The 25,798-nt window shown below is 38.4% G+C and overlaps 1 protein-coding gene across 1 annotated transcript; it reads right to left on the reverse strand.

The window, feature by feature from the left end:
- Positions 1–21,212: 21,212 nt before the first annotated feature.
- LOC127663103 (transcription factor Sox-19b) lies at positions 21,213–24,759 on the reverse strand. The gene is made up of 2 exons (XM_052154549.1): positions 23,813–24,759; positions 21,213–22,974 (listed from the first exon to the last, which is right to left on the reverse strand). The coding sequence occupies exons 1-2, from the start codon at positions 24,430–24,432 to the stop codon at positions 22,728–22,730; spliced, it is 867 nt and encodes a 288-aa protein (XP_052010509.1). The 5' UTR covers positions 24,433–24,759; the 3' UTR covers positions 21,213–22,727.
- Between the last annotated feature and the right edge of the window lie 1,039 nt (positions 24,760–25,798).

Genomic DNA, 25,798 nt, shown 5'->3' on the forward strand with positions numbered 1-25,798 from the left:
CATAAAATATATGGTAAAACATTTTAATATATTTAAAGGGATAATACATGTAGTTTTACATTAACATTTGGAAAAATATATATATTATTTTCTGTATAATTAACAGTAAAAATGTATATTAGGTTTAACAAGGGATTACATGTACTTTTTATGGTAAATTATTGTATCAGTAAAAAACAATAATCAAGCGTTCCCAGAATTCCCTGCGTGACCCAGTTAATTTCATTATATTTTATGGGAATAGTTATTCTTATTTTTTATATCAGTTATGTACTTTGTGGTATTCTGTGTTATATTTGATGTAGTGTAGTTCATATTTATTACATTATTTTAATTTCACATGTGATACCCTGATGGTGTTTAGTGTTTGTGTGAGTGACACTGAGCACTGTCTCTGCATGTTTATTGGTCTTTGCTTCAGGAAGGGCCTCTATTGATGAACTTTATGGTGCTTAACAATACCTTATTAAGTAAAAAGCAGATTTTTACATTTTCAGAAGGTTAATATATCAAGTTTATTATTTAATCATATAAATTACAGTAATGCACTGTAAAATATACAGGCATCAAAATTTCATTCCAGTAAGCCTGAAAGGTGTTTAATGTATTTTTTATGGTGAATTTCTGGCAACCACAGCTGTTCGTTTTTTTTTACCATAAATTTAACAGGATATTGTTTTACCGTGTGGAGAAAAACTCAATGCTTTGGTGGCCGAAACTTGGTGGAAACTTTCACCACAGCTTTTACATGAACTTGTTGATTATGCCCTGACATTGTCAAGTTCTCTAAAGGATTGCAAACATAAAACAAAAACCCTTGAACAGTGATCTTTCATGAAGCCATTTTCAAGTGTCCAAATAATTTGCTATCTTAATTTCAAATCAAACATCTATTGTTTCATCATTTCAACTTAAAATAAAATAATAAAAAAAATTCTTGGATCAGTAATTAAAGAAATAGTACCATCAGCTTTGAAGGAACCATTGGGTTGAACTGTGCAGTAACCCTCATTTAACACCAAGATGCAATAAGGTTGGCCAGATATGTAGTGATTGATGCCAGACTCACTTTTTCTTATTGTGCGATGCTTGTCCATTTGTCAGATATAGTAGGTGTAATTTGTGTTCACTAAAACACTTTCTACACTTTAGGTTTTACTGCAGCTTCTTCAAGTTCTACGGGAAGTCACTGAGGTCAAATCAGCAGTGTGTAATAATCTAAATATCAGCTAAGACGTGAAGATGTAATTTCACAAGAAAGAAGCTCACCTTTGCTTTCATATCAGGCCAGTCAAATGCTCTTACATTTTGAAAATATTTGCTTCCATTGCCATCGGTCTCATTTTATAATCTTGGTTGCATTTTGTCTGTTCTTGTATGATTTACTAGTGTATTTGTCTTTATCATCATGTAGGCTACACTTACACTTACACTTCCTTCTCAAGCTCAAGCTTTTCTGGTATTTGTTGTTATGAACAATTTTTATTGATTCCATTCACAAAATAAATATAACATAACAGAAAATACGAAATCAAATTATTCAGCAGGTGGGTACGCCTTTAAGACCAAGCCTATACAATCTAGTGGGGGTTCAGTAAAATCTATGTACAATTTTAAATTGCATAAGGTGCACCCTTGCATCTCTAGACGTAGCCTTTACATTTTTGAGAATCCTAGCCCACACTAGTCCTCCAATACCAAGTTTAAATCTTTCTCCCATAATCACTTGAGAGAAGTTGAAGCTCCACCCCAGACTCTGAATTAGCAGGGAGTAACACACTGATACCTCATGACCTTTTCCAAAAGCAGTAATCACCACTCCCAGAGTATCTGCCGCTCTAAAGGGGTGTGTGCTACTCCCAAAAACAATACAGAGCAGGTGGTGCAACTGTATACCTATAGAACTGAGGTCTGGGAATCCCAAAATGTTAAACCAAATTGTCAATAGATCTCAAGACTCCAATCTCAGTCAATATGAGGCATAAGCACAAAGAGCATGTAGATTCATCCACATAACTGTCTCAAAGTTGTGTTCCTCCACAAAACAAGCTTCAGCCACTAGCGAAACCAGCACAAAAAAAAAAGGCTGATCAGTTTCCTTGTCCAGTCAAACAAATGTTCACTGAGTCAGGCCCATTCGGCTGTTACATGAGTAACACATGCCCTAATCACTCTAATGATTTGAAAGAAATATTCCACAAAACATACTCCATCATAAGCGCAGAGAACGTGCAGATTCATCCACATACTCTCCCAAGTGTTATTCCACAAAACACACTGCAGCTGTTAGGCAGCACCAACACAAAAAGAAACAAAGGAGGCACCCAGTCTCCTCAGACGGTCAAATAAATGTTCATTGAGTCAGGTCCACTCGGCTGCATTGAGATCATCACACAATGACTTACTCTTTCCATTGACCTTATGAAGGACATCGCTTGCTGTGGGCAACTAAATATTTTGCGGCCATCCTTAACATCTATTCTCAATTTGGCCAGGAATATCAGTGCAAAAGCAACATTCCAATGATGTAAGAGTTTCTTGTATTCCTTGAATAGATCACATTTCTCTCTTGTCGAATTGGCAAAGTCTGGGAACAAGAAAATGCTGTGGTTCTTCCAAGAAAGCCTTCCTTTACTCCTCACTTCGTGTAACACAAGATCTTTATCGGATGATCATAAATTTGGCCAGAATTGATCGGGCCTGTCTCCCTCAGCAGATCTCGAAGCCGGAACTCTGTGTGCTCACTCGATTTCCAGCTTATGGCCTGTTATGACGAGCAGACTCGGGAAGAGCTCGTCTTGGAATTTCACCATATCTCTGCCTTCTTCGTTCTCAGGAATTCCAACAATTTGGCAGCTGTTTTGCCAGTTACAATTCTCAAGATCTTCCAACATTTCCCAAATGCACTCCAAGTCTGTCTTGTTTGCTAGCGGATTAGCAACTAATTCCCTCTCCGATGACTCCAGATAATCTATCCGTTTCTTGACGTCCCCCACTCTTGTAACCAACTCAGAGAACTTTGTCTCCATGTCAGTGATCGATTGACATATTACAGCAAGATCCTCCAAGTCAGCAATGACCTTCACCAGCATTGTCGACATGCTCAACAGTTGACACTGAATCTCTCCGAGCACACCATCCAAACTGCAGTCCCCAGTCTGCAGCCCTGTCAGGGGTATCAGCTTGAGCACGTAAGCACGTCTTTTAATGTCTCCAGAGCCTGAGGATTTATAATTCTTTGACATATTGTCCTCATAGAACAGTATGTAACAGGGTGTATCAAATCTCACCGGTTTATGACACAAAAAGTATTAAAAACTAGCAAAGTGCATAGAGCTTGCCGTACACACGTCAGACCCTTGCATGGTGCCATGCAAATCCTTGCCCCTCCTTTTCTTTAAAAAAAAGCCAAAATCTGTATTCCAGTGAGGAACTTACAATGGAAGTGAATGGGACCAATTTGTAAACCTTAAAATACTCACTGTTTCAAAAGTATAGCCACAAGATGTAAACAATATGCATGCTATCATGGTTTTAGGGTGATAAAATCGCTTACTAAACTTGCCATAATGATGTAATGTTAACAAACTCTAAAACCTTAAAATTACTTTATTTAAACAACTTTTCAGCTCAAATAATACATGAGTTTTAACAGAAGAATTAATGTAAGTGCTTTTATAAAATAATAAGCTTCACATTTCTGCCTTTAAACCCTCCAGAAATTGGCCCAATTCTATTGTTAGGCCTTCTGTACGCTCGAGTTTTGCTTCTTTTTTCCTTTCTTTTTATTTATAAAAAAAAAATGACATACAAGTTCAAAACAATAACTTGTTTTGAACTCAAAACCTCCCTTTAAGTGCCTCAAGTCAGGGGCTGAATTGACGTGTTGCATCATGGCGGCATCGAAAGTAGCTTTGGCAACATCATTTATGGAACTGAATCCTTTGTACCTGAGATGGAAATTATACAATGTTGATTAGGCCTGTGGAATTTTCTCTTGATCTAATGTATGTTAATATACAGTTTAAATTTTTAAAAAATGCGTAGGGCCAAGCTTCAATAAATGACACCGGATATATAAAAAAAAAAAAAAAAAAGCATCATTCATGGATCCTTTAGAGATGTACTTGTCAATTATTTAATGCCGGAAAATGTTATGACAAGCTTTTCATACAGTTTAAACCTCTGCACGGTAAGAGCACATTTTACTAGTTTAGTTTTAACTAGGGCTGGGACGATTCATCGATGTAATCAATTATGGAAATACATCGATTTGCATAAGTGTGTCGCAATGGAATAATTAAAATGACAGCACTGAGTTTAAGCATGGATTCCCCGAAGAAAAAACTGCAGCTAAAAAAACTTGCCCATGGTGATCTAAAGCGTGTGAGTATTTTAGCCGGAGAACCAACGATGTGGTGCTGTGTAAGAAATGAAAATTGGAAATGGCTTATCACAGCCATACAACCGCCATGAATGAACACTTGAAGTGAAAGCATCCCTGAGCGCTTGTCAAGACGGCAGCACCATAAGTCCTGTTTAATTTTTGTCCCCACCCAAACATGATAGCTAGTATTGCAACACGTGTTTCTGTAGTAGTCACTTAAAATAGATTTTCTAAATGTTTCATCATCGCCCCCATGTTAAAAGTAATTTCTGCACCACTGCTAATGTAACACCATGTGTTACACCATGTGTCATCTAATTTTGTTATTTGGCCGTTTTATATTTTCTGTTTACCGGCCACGCAGCCCAATACATTGCGAGTAAATTTCGCACTATGCGACCAAAAACGTCTGTTATTAGCCACTGGCAACTCAATTTTAACATTTGACTCGCCAGTGAGCGCGGAGGAAAAAGCACTTGTGTCTCATTCACTTGAACTCCAAACATCTCAGGGAACCGCACCGCTGACGTCACAAGAGCAGCGCTCTTGAGAGTGTGTGAAGATGAACCACTTCTCAAGCTCTTCTCAAGAAACTCCCCGCTAAGAGCGGGAAGCTTTATGAAAGTGGCGCGCGTGCCTATTACAATGTATGCACCCCCACCTGTAAACACTGTCTATACAGTTTCAAACATTTCTCCAGCTCACGATGCGAGCATTACGGAGATAGCGTGCGTGCCTGTAAGCTCAACACGGCTGCTCAGCGCGCACCTGCGCCTCTGGAAGCTGTAAACTCAATGTTAGCACAAGGCAATTTGCCGGTGGGGCCCATACGTCACTGCGACACGCCCCCAGCCAACATTCAGCCCATATCTGTGCGAGCAAAAGCCTGGGAAAAAATCCCCGACATGCCAAAATGGGTTTTGAACATAATAAAACACGGTTACTCACTTCAATTCGCCGCAGACCACCCCGCTTTTCAGCGGTGGTCGAGACGAAAGTGAGGAAAGATGTGTCACATGTTCTACGCACCGAGGTGCTCGAACTGATAGAGAAGGGCGCTATAGAAACTGTTCCTCCCTCTATGAAGCGAGGCGGGTTTTTACAGCCGCTATTTTCTCGTCCTGAAAAAGGACGGTGGCCTCCGCCCCATCCTAGATCTCAGACATCTGAACAAAGCTTTTATGATTTGCTCGTTCAGAATGTTAACAACCAAACATATCCTCGCGCAAGCTCGCCCCGGGGGTTGGTTTCTATCAGTGGATTTGAAAGACGCTTAATTTCACATTCCGATAGCGCCTCATCACAGGCCTTTTCTGAGATTCGCTTTCAAGGGACAGTCATACCAGTACACAGTACTACCATTCGGCCTACCATTGGCCCCCCGTACATGCACGAAATGTATGGACGCGGCACTTTCCCCCCTGAAACAGCGGGGAGTGCGAATACTGAATTACCTCGATGATTGGCTAATCATAGCACAATCAGAGGGTCAGTTAACGACGCACAGATCTTGGATTATCAGCCATCTAGAATGCCTGGGTCTGAGAATCAATTTTGCAAAGAGCGTGCTATCCCCCAGCCAGAATATCTCTTCTGGGAATAGTGCTAGACTCAGTGCAGATGACAGCGCACCTCTCATCAGAGCGTGCGCTCTCTATTCGAGGCCTTGCAACATCATTCAGAAAGGGCGCGCGCGCCCCCGTCAAACGATTTCAAAGAATGCTCGGTCTCATAGCCTCGGCATCAGCTGTACTCCAGCTAGGATTGTTGCACATGCGTCCTCTCCAGCGCTGGCTCAAGAGCCGTGTCCCCACTCACGCGTGGCGCTCGGGCCACTTTTTGATCAGAGCGAATCACGGCTGTATAAAAGCCCTGACGCCCTGGAAAGCCATCAACTGGTATCAAACCGGCGTGAGTCTGGGCGTGAACACGCGGAGAAAAATGATTACGACAGATGCCTCCAAAATAGGATGGGGGGCCCTTTACGAGGGCAGGCCTGTCTCCAGCTTTTGGTCAAACCCGGAAAAGCGCCTACATATAAACTGTCTGGAAATGAAGGCGGTCGCCTTGGCTCTCAGAGCCCTGCTTCCGTACCTGAAAAACGAACACGTCCTGGTCCGAACGGACAACATGACGGTAGTTTCGTATATAAATCGCCAGGGTGGACTTAGGTTGAGCTCCCTGCACTCTATGGAGGGCCCTCCATGCATGGCCCCTCAACGGTTCCCGAGAACCTCCCCAGTGGAGTTTTGAGAACCATCACTGAGGCGCGAGCACCCTCTACGAGGTGCTTATATTCCCAAAAGTGGAAAGTGTTCAGTGACTGGTGTGATACCAAGAGCTTGAACCCCAAATCGTGTGAGATACCAAGTGTACTCGCCTTTTTGCAAGAGCTGCTGGAGGCGGGTCGCACACCCTCCACGCTCAAAGTCTATGTGGCTGCCATAGCGGCGTCGCACAATCCTGATAAATGACATTCATTAGGGAAAAACGATCTAATCATTCGTTTCCTAAGAGGCGCTAGGAGGATGAACCCTCCTCGCCCCCCCTCGGTGCCGATCTGGGACCTGGCCACGGTCCTGGACGCACTCAAGAGTGCCCTGTTAGAACCTCTCCGAACCGTGCACCTTAAACAGCAAAACTGCGCTCTTGCTGGCGCCGCTTCAGTCAAGAGAGTGGGCGACCTGCACGCGCTGTCATCAAGCGCTGCTTGCCTGGAATTTGGACCTAACGACTGCAGAGTTGTCCTTAGGCCAAAGCACGGGTATATTCCTAAAGTGCTCTCCACACCCTTCAGAGCACAGGTGATATCTCTGGCAGCCTATCGTCCCCAGCAGACGAAAGCGACGCTAATTTACTCTGCCCGTCAGGGCGCTCAGAGTATATTTGGAACGTTCTGCCCTGTTCAGACAGACGGAACAATTATTCGTATGCTTTGGCGGCCGCACTAAAGGTCTCGCAGTCTCAAAGCAAAGACTATCTCGCTGGATAGTGGATGCTATAGCGCTAGCTTATGAAGCCAAGGGCCTTCAATGCCCCTTAGGCGTCAGAGCTCACTCTACGAGGAGCATGGCCTCCTCGTGGGCTTGGTCGAGTGGGATACCCATTTAAGATATTTGTGCGGCGGCGGGCTGGGCCTCGCCTTCGACATTTATCAGGTTTTATAACCTACAGGTCCCCTCATTGCATTCCAACATTCTATCAGCCTGACTGTAGAATGGACTGGAGTATGTATATGCTGAACATTATCCGTCTCTGACTGACTTAAAGGATTTTTTATGCATATCAGCACATAGAAAACTCAGTACATAAGATATGTGCTAGTGTTTGTACTATGAGCGCCCCACCATGGACCACCTTGGAAGGGCGCTCTATACTATCCCATTATGTAGCTCGCCGTTGGCCGGCTCGTGGAATAATCACTTTGCTTTAAGGCTCAGGCATCTGCCTCTGGCTTTATAGAGCGAAGTCAGCACGCACGGCGTTTTACATGGTGTTCCCATAGCGTAAGCTACTTACGCAATAGGAGAGACCTCTCGATAGGGAACGACGTAACCTCGGTTCCCTGAGAGGAGGAAACGAGTATTGCGTAAGCTGCCGTGCTTGTGCTTGGTCAGTTCGCTTCAGTCGATTGAACCTAAAGGAACTCGTATGACGGGGTGCCCATTATATAGCCTGGCTATGCTAATTTCGGCGGGCTCTGAGCGCGCAAACGCGAGGCGCGCGCCCATTGGTTCGAGCAGTTGCCGCAGCACAGCCAATGACCGAGCTGCCTCGCTCATTACTGTCTGCTGTGCAGCTGCAATGCATTTTACATAAAGACTTCAATATTTCTCGAGAAACTGAGTTTTCCCATAGCGTAAGCTACTTACGCAATACTCGTTCCCTCCTCTCAGGGAACCGAGGTTACGTTAGTAACCGAGTCGTTTTCCTTCATGAGAAATAAGGGCTTTTGAGTTAACCAGAGAGCCTTAAAATAATGTGTGAAAGTGAAAAATTTAAGGCAGATATATTTTACTATTGCATAATATAATATAATATAATATAATATAATATAATATAATATAATATTATATTATATTATAATATAATATATTATATTATATTATATTATATAATACAGGTTAGTTGGGTTACAAAAGAAGCAAAACAAAACATTGAAAGTCCAATGGATCAAAAGTAAATCGGACAAATAAGAGAGATATATTTTAGTTATTTAGACATATTTTGATAATTAAAATATTAATTTTTAATTATATAAAGATAAATTTGTATAAATTACTTTGTTGTGTGCATGAAGCACACATAGTGAGTTTGTATCGTCATATTCGTGAAACACCTAAAACAGACAATGAATCGTCATAGTCCTAAAACAGTAATCATAGTCATAATCACAATTATTTGTTTGACAATTAATTGTCAGCCAAATTTCACAATCCTGACCCTAATTTTCATAATATAGGTTCCTACCTTGAAATGTTTTGTTACAAATGTTTCTTTTACTGAGAGTTGTTTAAGAATGCACAAGTTTTAGTTATTCCTGTTAGAAAAACATTTAAGTGTTACTCAAATTGCAAACATTTTTCTGTAAAATAATTTTATGTTGGACTGCTAAACTCGAGGTTGCACAATGTTTTGATATTCCTCCTGAAAGTGACTTGAATTTTAAATTTTATTTCATTAATTTTGTTGTTGGATTGCTAAATGTAGATTGCACTTTCCTTTTACTCGAATTGAACAAGTTCTTACTTAAAATCACTCCAAAATGAAATTAAAGTACGTAATCTACATTTTGCAATCCAACAACAAAATAAATGAATCAAATGTAAAATTCAAGTCACTTTCAGGAGGAATATCAAAACATTGTGCAACCTCGAGTTTAGCAGTCCAACATATAATCTCTCCAAAATAAAATTAATGTTGGACTGTAAAATGGAGATTACCAGTTAAAACAGGGCTATTTTTGTTGCAGAATAATGCCCTACAGTGCACACTTTGTTTCTTGTACATTTGTTTGTTTAAGAGAAGAACATTTATTAAAATATTGAAATATTAATGAGACTAGTTTCTTATATTTATTTTGGGTTAATTAATTGTTATATTAATCAAGAAATAATAATAACAAATCTTTCAAAAAATCAGCAAATTAGTCGTTAGATTAATCGACTAATCGGAAAAATTATCGTTAGATTAATCAATAAAAAAAAATATCGTTAGGTGCAGCCCTAGTTTTAACTCGATAGCGATTCAGTGAGTGAACTTCTATCAGTGCACTTGTCACTTTAGGAATCGATTGTACTATTCATTGTCTTGGCTCTCTCTTATGGACAACAGACATTTTTAATAACAACGATTTTATTACACGTATTACATTTCTATGAATAAATTCTGCGAAGAAAAGGCGGGATCACTGGTCAGCTTCACGGTGTAAAGAGGCGTAAACAAATACACGGCACATACTTACTGGATGCAAGTGCCATCCTGTCTTCATTATTCATCAACAATTTCCATAAAACTATCTGAACTTGGGGCTGATCTGAAGTTTGCTGATCTCAGTTGTTTATGAAACATTTTGAAGGCAGAAGTCTGGATACTGTCAGGCTGTCTAAGTAAATGAAACAAACACAAAGAAATGTAAACATAAAGTTTGTTAGTCTTTTAGATCTTAATTGTCTTAAACAGTTCTTCCAAATTTGAATGGCATTTCAGAACCGTAAAGGGAAAGTTCGGCCAAAAATGAAATTTCTCGAAAATTAAAAAAAAATATATGTATAAATATGGCATTTGTAATCATGGGCTGACATTCAACAACCATGGACTTCTCTTAGCAACTGACTGGGGAAAAAAGGGGGAATAAAGAAATTAAATGCTTTCCGCTTGCAATTTTAAAGGAACAGTTCAACCCAAAAATGAAATTTCTCTCATCATTTACTCACCCTCATGTAATCCCAGATGTGTATGACTTCTGCTGAATGCAAATGAATATTTTCAGAAGAATATATCTGTTCTGTTGGTCCATAAAATGCAAATTAATGGGTACCAAATGTTGAAGGTCCAAAAAGCACACAAAGGCAGCATAAAATCAATCCATAAGACTCCAGTGGTTAAATTCATGTCTTCAGAAGTGATATGATAAGTCTGGGTGAGAAAAAATAAATATTTATGTCCTTTTTTCCTATATGCACAAAGATAATCACCAAAAACAAAAGTAGATGTCCATGGTTATTGAGCATCAGCAGGGGTGCAACTACCCAGTGTTAGAGGGGTATGCAGCAACAATTTTGGCGCCCCACACCCCACTTATAAATAAATAAGTTTGCCGGACATCATCATGTATGGGTTTCAAATAATAAAGGTTTATTTGAAAGTATATCAGACAGCCACTGTAGGCCTACGGTATATATGTACATATATATATATATATATATATATATATATATATATATATATATATATATATATATATATATATATATTATTAACAATGTTAACAAATAATAAAAAGTTACAAACAGAATAAACAGTAACAAACAGAATAAACAGTTAGAACTAGTCAGTCACCGATTCTCGATGCCCAATCCAAGTAACAATGTTGCTACCAAACATTCAAAAGCACTCTTTAGTTTCTACTAAATTGTAACATGGCGTGCCTTTTCACTTGCCCATTTATCTAGTTTTGCATCGAATGAAATGGTTCGTGCCACACTGTTTTCAATTGAAATGACTGCTAATTGGGTTAAGCGATCATTACTCATGTTGGAACGAAGGTATGTCTTTATCAGCTTTAGCTTGCTGAATGATCTCTCCGCAGAGGCAACTGTCATAGGCATTGTCAGGAAAACTCTCAGGGCTACTGTTACATTTGGAAGATAGGTTGGTCAACATAACTTCAAACCATACTGGACATTTAGTTTTGTGTAGTCCATATTACTTTTTCCATATCAATAATATTAATAAATTAATCTGTTGGTATCAAGTGGCTCCCTCTACACTTCCACCTAATGTTAGACCTACCTGTTGCCTTCCCCTGTCTTTCCTGATCCACCATCCTCACACCTGAAAGAAATGAACTCACTGTTAAATAAAGCAGCCTAGTGATGGCATCATATAAGACAACTATTATGCAGTAAGGTTGTGCTGCTGTTGAAGTTACATTAACATTTTGGATTTTAAAAAGTACAAATATGGCACACACACACACACACACATAAATATATATAGATATGTAATTACAGGGTCACATCTCTCTCTTCCTTTAAAGGTCTGTGCTATATATATATATATAGCACATATATAGGAATTTTCATTTCATGTGTCATTTATTTTGTTTTTAAATTTTGGCTATGCTGATGGATATGGTTTTTCTCAGGTTTGGTGTTTCTGCTAGTCTACCTTGGTCTGTTGGCAGTTCTCATCTCTCCCTTGACCCCCCTGTCTATTGTCACTACCATGTAGGCCTCCAATATGCCAGCCATCATAATTGGTAAGCTGGATAAGCCCTGTTTAACCATTGACCCAGTAGAAATGCATCTATCAGATTTTTTCTGTCTTCAGTTAATTCATTTGGCTGGAACCAACTACCGAAATGGCCACACTGGGCAGCTGTCTTCCATCTCAGTGTTTCTGCTGTTTGCAGGTTCCCTTGCATGTATATTTACTACAGTGCAGGTATAACAACAGTAAAGAATTACCATGCAATACCTTAGATTGTTGGTTTTGTCATAGCTTAGTATCTTACAATTGACCTTCATCAAGTTTTGAATTTTAAATTAGTTTGAAATGTACCCAACCACATGCCAATTTTTTTCTTTCATAATTTCCTCATAGGTCCAATAGAGCAGTGACTTTGTTACTGTAATAATTTAGGTTGATATGTCTCTGAACAGGAAACAGATACCCTCATGGCTGTCACCTACATAATTTCCTCTTGTTGTAATGGTGTGATCGCTGCTCAGGTCCTTTATTATTGGAAAAGCAGTCCTGCCCTTAAGAAGAAGGCTGAGTAAAAAAAGGCAACACGCAGGCAGATTTCTAATTCACTGACCACTATGTGCTCTGAACAGCAGATTTAGGGTGAAATGTCTCCTAATCAAAATGAGGGTTCTATTCAAATTGAGATCTGTCCCTTGATCAGTTGTTAAAGGAATTTTTAACATATCATGCAGCATGCACAAACAGGCTTGTACGAATACTGTATAAACATTAATGTATTTCAGGTTCTTTTAAATGGACCAAAAAGTCTGTATACAGTAATCTTTGTTTAGGTAGTGGGCTACATATTCAGCACTTGGACCATTTTCTTAGCTCGGGGAAGGGAACAGTGATTATGGTATTTTTTTATTTTTTTTTATTTCAACCCCACACCTACAAACTTGTGTAATTATTTTAATAAAAATAAAAAATAAAAAAATATTATTGACATACTGTCTTGCCTATGACATCACCCTGCTAACTGTATATTTGCCAAAGCCTATGTACTAGAAATTGTTCTTTTCCCAATTATTCTCCTTCATTTCTGTTGAGGTCTTGAAGGATTGGTTGGTCAGGGAGCGACTGCTACACTTGGTGGCAGCTCTTATCTATCAAAATAAATACTAATTTAGTAATGTATTACAAATATAAATTATTTTGATATGGCATAGATTTTGAACTCAACACCAGATCTGTGGGGCAACACAGCAGATTGAAATGAGATTACAATTCTAGAATTATAAATGTTTGTGAAAATTTACATTTGTCATCGTATGCTAAAAGGTTTCCTGCTAGAATTAAATAGTTCCCATCATTGGTTGTCCCCTCTATGTAGACAAATTTACCCCCATGAACACTATTTATGTTTTCCAGAAATTCAGAGCTGTTAGCCTTAGGGAAGATATTATTTTGTGGTAGACAAAATAAAGGATTTGTCTTAATGTTATGGATCAGTTTTTTTTAGTGTGTCACTATTCTATTGTATTTCAGTAGGAAGTATCAATGCTGTCAAATGTCATTTTGAATGACGGATGAATTGTATATAATAGTTTGAACTGGGTCAAATGTACTACAAATCACTTTCTCTTTTTTAAAGCCATCAAATGCAAGTTGTTTCAAGCTGTCTCCAAGTGAAAGGAAATTCATTTGAATGCTTTTGACCACTGAGTAAAACATTCCCATCAGATAACTAGTTAATAGTTTTTTTTTTTCCTTTTTTTTTTGTTTTTTTTCTTAGAAAGCATTTCCTGTAAGCTGCATACACTTGTCGACAGTTTAATAAAAGTTTATATTCTTTTTTTAAATTGTCTTTTTAAAGGACTGAATATGGGTTGAATATGATTGTGATACATATTTATACCACCAGGGAGAGGCAAAGAGTCACTCCATATACAGATGTGAGGAGTTTTTATCATTTAGCTCAAGGATTTTCAAGGGGGCCAAAAATAGACTCTGTGGGGTCTGTGGACAATTTAAGATTTTTTTTTTTTTTTTTTACTAAATGTAATTTTAGGGCTGTCAAAGTTAACATAATTTGCATATGTTTATTCAAATTATATTGTATTAAACTATTCTTAAGTTTACCTCATTTTAAAGCATTACAGTTTGATTCTGCTCCCTAAAGACCAGTCGGACCTTTGGATGAGCACCATAGGTGTTTAAAACGTGTCAATACATAGGCTACACACACACACACCCCAGTTCCAGCTTAGTTCCTGTTTATCAGTAAATGATAGTCACGCCTCTCATCTGCAATTGGCTAGCCAGGATGCTCAAACAAACTTTTGATGGAGCCAGTGTTTACAATTTCAGGGAAATCAACCAACCAATGGTTTTGCTGTCTCTGAACATTAGGCTAAAATTGTATTGTAGCATTGAAAAAAATAACTACACACTTCACCTATAAAGACTACTTTTTGCCCCTGTGTGCATCCTCTCCTTATTAATGAGTCAGTTCTCCTTAAGGTAGCAAATTATATATTGATTATTTTATTGGATATTTGTGCAGCCTTGACATGATTTATGATTTATGTTAACATTATGTTCAGTTTCATAGCTAGTGTTGTTCCCATATACATCACGGGTAGCAGAAATTGTCAGACTTGATGGCTCTTTTTTTCCAATAATATAAAACACACCAATTTTCCATTATGCTCTTGGCAGACGCTTTCTCATAAAAGTAATTTATGCTATTTGCTATTATGATGCATACTGTTGGATAACAGGATCCAAAAGTAGATACAACTGCTAGAAAGGAATGTGATCTCAATTTAGAACTAGAAATATTTGTGTTTTGGGATGTCTTTCACAGAGCGTTTGTTTTCTCTGATGGTGAGGTCTTACATCTTTTTCCCTGGTCTACTGGGAAGCCTTGCAAGCTGTGTTTTGTCCATGTTCTTATCTCACCTCACCTGAGAAGAGAGTGTTTCCCATATCCATATCTCTTAATCAGCAGTACGCATCACCTCACCACTTACTGTATGTTGCGTGCTTGAAAATACTTCATCCAGCCTATAAAAAGCATATTACATGTATCAGACCGGATTGTCAGAGACTCTCAAGATCTTTAGATCTCGGCTTCTTTTGCGTGAAAGCACAAAGAATGCTAACATCACAAAAGTTAATCTGCAAAACAAACTGTAATGTAACATTCGATACACTATAAAATCACAGGTCTTTAGCTTTTATTGGGAAATAGTCACCTTGAGTATCTTGTTTCACTCTGCCTCTCCATTTCACCCCACCTCATTCTCCCTCACTTTGCTGCAAGACCAGTCTAGCCCAGGGTGTGGTGCACTCATTAGTGTTAGCTGTCAATCACTCTTTCATCGCTGGGCAAACACTTCCTCTATTAAACACATTAACCCAACAGAAATGTACACGTGCTCCGTCAAAGCCTGCTACATCTGCTCAGAAAGGTGGGTTTTAAAGTTTGGGGTCTCTGTTATAGAGCACATTCAACATACCAAAACTGATGTTCTCCTAGTTTGGTCAAGCCCTCTTTGAGAGATTATTAAATGGGCTTAAAGAGGGGCCAATCATATAGGACACATTTTGTGTTCCACTGTACACAAGATTGTTGGTCCATGTAAACAAGCATTAGATGGATGTCTTTACAAAAGCTGTATAAACTGAATGTAATAACCATATACTCAAATTCTTCTTCAGCTTCTTAGATTAATTATGACATAACACCTAATTTACAGGGGTTATCAAAGTTATCTCCATGTAAACAAATGGTTATAGCACTAGCTTTGCCAACCATGATGTAAGATAAAGCTGGTTGACTACCGTTTTAGCTCTATGCCACTTCTTTGAAGTAGATATGTTTTGTTGACAAGCTGGAATCTGTGTGTCTCATTTTATTCAGAACTGGGTAATGGATATACCACTAGGTAATGAATATACCACATCTAAATGGATTCAGGGCTGATTTTCAAACATTCAAAATATATTTTAGCCTATTTTTTGTTTGATTTAAATTTTTATAAAATGTAATTGTGTAATCTTTAACTAAATTAAATTATATTAGTAGTTAGCACTGTCACCTCACAGCAAGAAGGTCCCGGTTTTGAATCCCGGCTCAACTGAGCCTTTCTGTGTGGAGTTTGCATGTTCTCCCCGTGCTTGCGTGGGTTTCCTCCACAAGTCCAAAAACATGTAGGTTAAGTGAATATGAGACTCTAAATTGCCCCGTTAGTGTGAGTGAGAGTCCCCCAGCCACTGGTGTAAAACATGTGCCAAGTCAAATATGTAATGGGAGCAGCCAAAAGTAAAAGAATGAAATTGAAATGCATTAATAAAAAAATACAAAATAAATCTAATATTTATATATATATATATATATATATATATATATATATATATATATATATATATATATATATATATATATATTAGTAAAATAAGGCTGCTTCAACAGGTTGCATATTTTTTGTCTAGAAATTTCTACATTTGGTAAGTGGCAGACACAACATACACTGTTATCAGATGAGTCTTGCCACCCTCCTGTTATTGCGTGACAGGCTGTACTCATCTAGGCTGACTCACACACATGCGTGTATCCAGCGCTGGTGGCATTTCAACCAACCGTTGCAGCTCTGTTAAAAAAGGGAGAGAAAAAAATTACGCACACTCACTCACCTGTGTGTACACAACGTTTGAGGCATGACTGACAAGCCATTGTACAGGTGAGTGATGAAGCAGGTCTTATTATCAGGGCCATCACTAAAATTCACAGGGGCCTGCACAATATTGTTATGGGTGGGCCTAGAGGACCTTTGGTGCCCCCCCATCCCCCACCTTGTCCCCACTGAACAATGGCCCTGGATTTAATCCTTTTTTAGTGTAAAACCTTTAAACCATGGACAGTTTAAGAATTAAACTGGCATAAAGCTTGCTTAAAAAAATTATTCACCCAAAAAAGTTATTATTTACTCACCCTCACTTTTTTCCAAACCTGTATGCTGTTTTTGTTTTCTTTGTAACACAAAAGGAGAAATTTTGAGGAATATTTTGCAACTCTTTTGCAAACAAGTTCATAGTTTACATTTAGTGACCATAGCTGTCAAGCTCTAAAAAGGACACCAGAACAGCATCATAAAAGTAATCCATATGACTTGTGCCCAATATTTGAAGTCAGACGATGGCTTTGTGTGAGAAATATAAGTTATTATTCACTAATAATCTTCCCCTCCACCAAAGCACTGAAATTCCATTCACGATCACGTTCAGATTAAAAAAATTACACCTCATCATGTAACAGCAGTCTTTATGTAATTGATGGGAAAACGGCATTGGTACTTACCAGGCATATCATAAAATATTGATATATCAATTAATTATCAGCACATTATTTTATTGACACGTTTGTGTGGCATCGATATATTAACATAAACTGACATTTAAATCAGAAGCCTAATTTGTGTACTTTCCAATTCACTTTGTGTTTTCTTTCTGTTTAATGTAGTCTGGCGAAATAGCTTCGGGAGACCATGAGGGGGTGATATAACATTTACTGTACTTAATACTGAAGGACGTGTCGATGTGGTACAGGTGGCAATCCAAAGTTGTAAATCGAGTCACCATACACACAAAAGTTATGAGGGTTTTGTATTTCCTCGAGAAGAAACAAAGTGACATTGATGCAGGTTAGTTTATGAAACTGGTGCAATTATGCAAACTGAACGATTAGAAATGGCGACATTTATTATGCAATTTCTTTGTACCTTTGTAGAGATTTCATTCAAGTTGTCAAACCACAGCAAGACATACTTGTAATAGAAAATACAATGTGTAGGCTATATAAAAGATACATATACACAATATATCATCCAGTAATGGCTAGAATAAATAATAGTTGTCCTTTGATAATGATTTGGGTTGATTTAATGGAAAACTATGTGAGTTGCACTCCATGGCACTACAGAATTTTGAGCAGCCTCCAGAGTTGTAAGTAGCTAGGAGTCATAGGCGTGTCGTATGTGTGAGTACTTCCATAGAAAATAATTGTTTCTAATTTTAGAATGCTCCATGTTGTCCGCCAAAAGTTGTGTTGAGAAATATGTTTGAAGAGGCAAATACAACTAGTAAATACAATTTTACAACGAGCAGCCCTATTTCTATCTGATAAAAAAAAAATGCAGATATATTTTAATAATCTTTGGGAACATTTTCTTATCAATGCGTGAAAAAGGCATCGACCTCAAGCCTAGTTCTTACATTTTTCATTAGCGAGCGTGACACACAGATTTGAATTTGCGGGATGTAGAATGAGATTTGAGCAGCGGCAGAGGAATATTATCAGTGAATAACAACCTAATTTCTGTTCCTCACACAAAACTGTTGTATGTTTCAGAAGCCACAGAATATTGTGAATGCATCGTACTGCCAGCTTGACAGATGTGGTCACAATGAACTGTCATTAGCTGGGTGAAGATTCATTAAAAACTCATTATTTTTTGGGTGAACTACTCTACTTAAAATACTGAACTTGGCTGTGGCCAACAATTTACCATGCTGCAAGCTAGGCTTGATCAGAATCTACACTTAGGTGCAGGTCACCTGCTTATGTGACTTTTTGTGTTTTGTGTATAATTTATTTATTAATTTATTTTAAATGTAGGCTAAATGTTTATGAAGGAATATAAAGTCAACATTTAACAGTAATTTTGTCCGTTCATATTCGTAATCACCACGTTCATGGCTGTTTTCATTTCACCTGTTGGGCAGTGAAGCGTCAATATCTTGTGTGCGTGCAGGAGGGGAGCGGCTCTTTAGACTTCCTTCGGAATGCATGTAAATAATACGCACCCCCGAGTCTCCAGAGCAACCATTAATATGTCGTTTCCGGGTTTTATGACGAAACAGTAACAGGGCTGTCAACGGATTGTCATCTTTTATTTTGGAAGGGAAGAAAAAAATCTGAACAAATTACAGCAACAATCGTGCCAATTCATTCAGTCAATTCCTTGACACCGAATTTTTGCTTTTATCTTCAAACTGGCCACCCACGACTTTCCACGGTAACAGTTTGTTGAAGCCTCACTAGTCGTTGCTAAGAGATCGTATGTTTCTCACCAGAAAATCCAGCACCCCCACCTTTTTCTACGCCCATATTCGCCCTTTTACCCCCCTGCCACCCCATAGTCAAAGCCGTCAAACGAGATAAGCGCATATGCAGCTCTTTCGAGAACAAAGTGGGCTTGATTTTCTCCCTTTTAGAATTTTAAACAAGTATGCATTGGACGATATATTACTTAGATTGCATCTAATGCTTGAGAACACGCCCGAACTTTATCAGAGTAAATGAAAGTTCACCCTCATCCCACCCCCTCCCTTCACCCTCCGATTAGCGGCAGCGAGCCCTTACATTTTCATGAGAATGACATTAGGAGGTGAAGGGGTTAAATCCGAAGAGAAAACGCGGAGAGACGACTGTAACGCTAATTTTCTGCGCAGCGGGAAGCGAGAAAGGAGAACAAAGTGGTCCAAGGGAGCCTCTCCGTATTCAGTGGCTTAGTCCTACTATGTACACCTGCGAGCTCAAAAGCAACGGACAATGTGCCTCCGAAACGGCCAATTACGACCGGGACAACAACCCGATTTTAATCTGGAGATAGACAGATAGACAGACAGACAGATAGATATATAGATATATAGATGTTAAATGGTCTGCATTTAACATATGAGAGAGAGAGAGAGAGAGAGAGAGAGAGAGAGAGAGAGAGAGAGAGAGAGAGAGAGAGAGAGAGAGCGAGAGAGAGAGAGAGAGAGAGAGAGAGATCCAAAACAGAGACAGATCCTCTCCAAATACAGGATCAGTGATCACAGTCTGGCCAAAGGAAGAATGAGTCTGTGCTCACTGTGACACGGGTGAGGTCGAGACAGAGACACACTTTCTCCTTCACTGTGAGAAATTTACAGAGGTGAGAGAGAAATACCTCCACAAACTCTCAAACCTCATGCCACAGTTTTCCAGTTCAGCAGAAACAGATCAGATGCTGGTGTTACTGGGGGAGGACCATCATGCATCAGTTGCAGCTAAATTCAATTTTGAGCTGCACACCCTCAGAAACCAATTACTGCCTTAATGTACTTCATTCACATTACTTTCATTTTCTTATGTTCATAATGTCCTGTTAAATGCGTATTTTATTTTATTTTGTATAGTGTATATAATTATTGTAGTTTTTATTTGATTCACTACCTGGCACCTTATTTTAATTCTATCTTTATTGTTATTTGTACTGTTTTATTATTATTTGTCTTGTCATTATCTGTTTTGTGTATTAATGCTTTGGCAATATTGTATGTAATCACAATCATGCCAATAAAGTACTTTCAAATTAACATTGAGAGGGGGGGTGCACTGTGAGTTGCACATACATAGTTTCTCAGACCTCCCTGGTGCATTTTAAGCCTAAAAAAGGGCAATAACATTTAGATACCTCAGAAAAAAAAGATGTATTGCTATTTTCGAACACACCAGGAAATACATAATACATTTCAGTATTTTTCTTCAAAATATTGCTTTTATTTTTCATCTAGCAGAAATCATGAAAGGAACGTTTGCCTTGAGGTCAGCTCCCACACGTACACCTCCAAGATGTCTGTTGTATCTTTTCATCTGGAAAGCATCGATCTAATGGACATCTTCAAAACATCAGATTTACAAATATTTTAAATCATATAAGTCTGTCATCTGTTAACTTATCTTTTGACATCAGAGAGGAAATGTCTCAGAGTATTACAGATGCGCAAATGTAAAAAATATGTCTTCCAGATTCAAGCACACATCAAAAAGATGTCGGTGTGCTATCAGGGCTGCCTTCTTAAAACTGGTGCCATACTTAATTGAGTTTTTATACAAAGCCACTTGACTCAGTATTTGCAGGGACCCTCTTTTCAATAATAATAAAAAATAAAAAAAATTTGACCTATAATTTACTGCTCCAAGTGCAAAAATCAAAGTTACAATGGGGCCAATTTTTGGAGTGTTTAAATTAACACATTTAAAAGCTTAAAAAAACACATACATTATTTATTCTGCTAAAACTTGTGCATTTTTCAAGCCGTAAAGTGGTTTAAATTGTCAGTTTTATGGACATTTAGGGATTTATGGTGTTATGAAATGGCAACAAAGTTGTAAAACTGGCTATAACTTTACACAGAAAAGGTTAAGCAATGTTAAATCACAATAAATTACGTTAACACACATAGTTTACATCTTGTGGCTGTATGTTTGAAACCGAATTTTAACATTTACAGATTGGCCTTAATTCACTTCCCAGAGCTGTGCTTCTTGATTTGATCACATTTAACTTTAACAAAGATTTGTTCAACATAAAGCATGAGACCAGAGATGTGTCATTGATATCATTTTTATTTTGGGTTTTGTTGCAATTATGTAAAATTGGCCCTTATAAGAGCCACACAAATCAAGAAATATACACACACAGTTCAAAAAATTAAAGCCATGTATAACCTAGATTAAAACCACTTAAAGTGTCTTAAAATTTAAACCACAATCTGTAAACTTACTTTGATGGCAATGTAAACATGCATTTCATTCTTAAATTACCACAGAACTGACAAAAACATTAGTAACTAGCTGCTTTAAAATGGTCCTACACAGACTGAAAAAACTATATTATTGACTGCCATTAATACAATTTACAGATTTTAAAACAAATTCAAAGACTTTGACATAAGCATTTTAAACGTTTTGCTGCAAGGACTTGAGGAATTACCAAGACCACAGTAGAACAAAATCCATGCTCCTCAAATAATTTCAGTCAAGTGTTCTCCATTGAAGAACATTAAAGTTGTGCTTAATGCCATGTCAGAATGAGAAAGACCAGATTAAACGGTCTAATGGTCTATAAATATTCTAAATAGCCTAGTCTAATGAAGTGCATTGACAGAGTGAAGATCAGTGCCTTCAGAGGATCAGTTTGACCCAGAAGATGGAAAGGCTGAAATGTTTTTTTAAAAAAAAAAACCCACACACTACATTTAGCATTTTGAAAAGAACATTATAAGAGTGCAATTTCCTTGGAGACTACAACAGAATTCACAAACCTGAAGCATGCTCACACTAATATGGTGAATAAAATGATCCATCAGTTAAGAGGAAAACTTAAAAAGCAGTTAGTGACAGCTAAATGAAATGACAAATAGAGGCAGCAATGTTACAGCTGCTGTCATCCTCCCTCCATTTCTGTGAAGAAAAACCTGAGATTGTCCAAAATAAGTCACATCCAATACAGTGTGTTTTTAAAAAAAAAAAACAACAACTCTACTTTAAAAAGGTCAACTTGGCACAGTATGTAGTGGATGATGGGTCAAGCAGGTTTAGGCATACAAGGGAAATCAGGAATCACAAACAAAGCTAGTTCTCACACTCCTCACATGGACTGTATGTCACTGGCCATTGCGATCATAACTGGCCGACCTGTTTTAGGAGTGCCCAATGTTCTGCCCTGTTCCTTACCAAAGTTAGATTTCTGATCATGATTGCCCACAGCTGCATAAACAGCTAGTGTTCAAAATGACACAGAGCACAACAAAACCCAATATTAGTTTGAGAACAAAGGGCAACTCTGTGCTAATACACATTCATAAAAAAAAAAAAAGTGTGCATTTAAAATAAAAAAAAAGGCAAACTGACAACGTCCATCATGAGAAATTGTGAAATGAAGTGTGAAAGACAGTGAGAAAACAGTACATCTACATTTTCTATAAAAGGTTCAGCATACTTCAAGGGAGGTAGCAAATGACCAAAAGCATTCCAATCATCCATCAGTAATCCATAAAGGCTATATGTGGCACAATGGTCCCTGAAAGTGTCCAGCTAGTTTCTCAAACTTCAGATGTGAGTGAGGGGAACAGTTCCACCAAGATAGTGCTGCTGGACACCAGGGTAAGCCCTCTGGTTTGAGCCATCACTGTTGTCACCCCCTGGAATATACATGCTGATCATGTCCCTCAGTTCCCCTTGAAAACCCCCACGATGGTGGTTTGGTGCTCCACTAGGGGAATGGGATAAGGGTTCAGGTTTAACCATAGACATCACTGGACTGGGCTGCTGATGGCTGCCAGTATAGGACATTTGGCTGTGGACAAAACAAAGTTACCAATTAGAGGATATAAATTATGTTGGTTGTCTAATTTTACAGAAATCTGCACTGCATGGTTATCATTAAACACAAAAACCATGGCAATTTGAGAGTCTACCATCCGTACATAAACGCTTGTACATTTGGTCCAAGTAATGCTGACAAGCAAATAACAAGTCTACACAGCTTAAACGTGGTGACTAAGAAAAAAAAAAATCTATAAATAATTGCGGAATAAATGTACATGATCAAATTAAGTGACTAGTTAGGAGTTCACATTCAGCACATAATGTGGTTTAAGAAATGTCAACTTCATTGAAACTTTCACACACACACACACACACCGAACAACACTTTTAGATGTATTACAATGGGTTCAAGCCAACATACTAATACATTTTTTAAATCACAAGTTGTATATGTTAACATTAATGTACTATAAACTAGCATGAACACTTGTATTTTTATTAACTAACATGAAAGCTGAATAAAATGCTGTATGTGTAATGTATACACACACACACACACACACACACACACACACACACACACACACACACTGTGATAACCAATGCATTTACTAATGTTGTCAAACTGAATTTAATTGTAAAGTGTTACCTGTAAATTTAAATACTAGAATTAAAAATACAAATTTAAACAGACACGCTTTGGATTGTTGACAGCTTTTTTGTTTCCTCCACTTGCTTAAAGCAGGGTAAACAGGTGAATTTAAGCGGTGTATGGTCATCAATGCTGTTTCCATGTCATACAGGACAAATTCTTGTTCCTGGAGTTTATTAAGCATGCTTTCCCAAATAAAAAGAACCACACAAACCTGTAAGAGCTGACGCCGTTCATGTATGTCTGTGCTGAGGGGTACTGAAGAGCTGACAGTTCGTAGCGGTGCAGTTGCGGCGGGTAACCCAGAGTTTCCCCCTGCATGCCCATATAAGCACCTGTATGACCCCAGCCATAACTGTCCATTCTCGGGCTCCCAACTTGTCCCTGGGCCACGGCGGATGCCAACATGTTGCCGGCCGCGAGTGGATATTTGCCTACTAGAGTGTCCCTCTTGAGGAGAGGTTTAGTCTTGCGCCGAGGTTTATATTTATAATCGGGATATTCCTTCATGTGTACGGCGCGCAATCGTTTGGCCTCGTCGATGAATGGTCGCTTCTCCACGTCCGTCATAAGTTTCCATTCCGCCCCGAGGCGTTTGCTTATCTCGGAGTTGTGCATTTTGGGGTTTTCCTGTGCCATTTTTCTCCGCTGACCCCGCGACCACACCATAAACGCATTCATGGGACGCTTCACTTTGTCCATAGGGTCGCCGCCGGGTGGACAGACCGTTTTTGATCCAACCCCGCTGACCGCAGGAGACATCCCTGGACTGTGCTGGAAAGAATGGGGTTGACCCGCGGTCTTCATTTCATGCTCCATCATGCTGTACATCATGATACACAGTGGAGTCTCAATGCGTAATGCAGCCAATTAATAGTGGCCAAACTAGTCTAATCAGGTCAAACAAATCCGGCGCAGGTGAAGTCTCTTTACAGCCGGGATTGTCTGACCAAGTGAAACGCCAAAAAAGCAGCTATCAGAAAATAATTTCAGCATGAACCAAAACTTTCATTAACATTTCCTTGAATAAAAAGTAATTTTTTTTCTTCTTCTAAGATATAGTAAAAAAAAAAAAAAGGGCGCGAAATGTGACTCAATCACAGCTATTTGTCTCTCACAACTCAACTCTTTCCACGAACCACTTGTTGAGTAGCAATAGCTTGTAGTCCACGCTGCACCAATTGTATAATTGTATTCCAAGTCTGACCAATGAATGCTCAAAAGCTTTCTCTTTGCTTATTTACATAACAGTTGTAGGGGTGTGGCATTTTACGTAGGCGTCTAGCCGATTACTTGTTGAAAGTGGACGAAATCGAGGCTCGTGTTATTGTTCAGAGAATATTAATTATTTATTACTATAAATTATATATTTTTGTTTTTTGAATGGCTGTGACCATGACACCAGAGATATATGTGTTCTTTGAAAAAGGTCTTTGAAAAAGTGTACACAAACGTTGCTTGCTTTGTTCCATGAATCACTTTCTTTGACTATAGTTTCACTTCACACCGTTCTGTGGCTTATATTGTGGTCGCAAAAGACCTTAACCCTTTCATCCTTGGGTCATGGGAACAAGGGAAATCAGAGGGGGAGATGTTTTTGTTGTTGTGGTAATTTGCAGTGCAAAACATTGTTAAATTGTGTGTTTTTCCAATATGTGTGTTTTCTAAGTGCATTTATGTTAAATGTCTGACAGTACATTTGTAAAATGGGAGTTTACTTAATCCAGTTGAGTTAGGACTACATGAATACTTTTTGTGGTGTTAATGTAGTATTGAATAAACAGGACAGGGGATTTCCATTAACAAGCATGCTTTGCTGGGACTTGATAGGGAGAGTAAATGTTAAAATCAGTTCTTATTTTCTGTGTTTTGATCTGTTGAGATTTAGTAGAGCTTCTGTTATGTTGGAGTTTTGGGTGTTACCATTATGGTGAAGAGGACAGATTTCACACATTAAATTAATTACTCACTTCAATTAGTAGTTTATGTGCTACCCCTAGCATAGTTACTAAACTACTCTTATGTATTTAACATGCTAACATTTACTTTCACTAGTTATTTACATATGAATTTTAAGTTAGGAAAATTTATGTGGAACATGTCCACGAATGAATCAAGTTCAACCAAAGAGGTATCCAAAGAGGTTTCGAGTGTATACAAATACTTGTTTTCATGTCACAGATCAAGTACAGCAGGCAGT

Source organism: Xyrauchen texanus, chromosome 2 (genome assembly GCF_025860055.1).
Source record: "Xyrauchen texanus isolate HMW12.3.18 chromosome 2, RBS_HiC_50CHRs, whole genome shotgun sequence".
Classification (NCBI taxonomy): Eukaryota; Metazoa; Chordata; class Actinopteri; order Cypriniformes; family Catostomidae; genus Xyrauchen; species Xyrauchen texanus.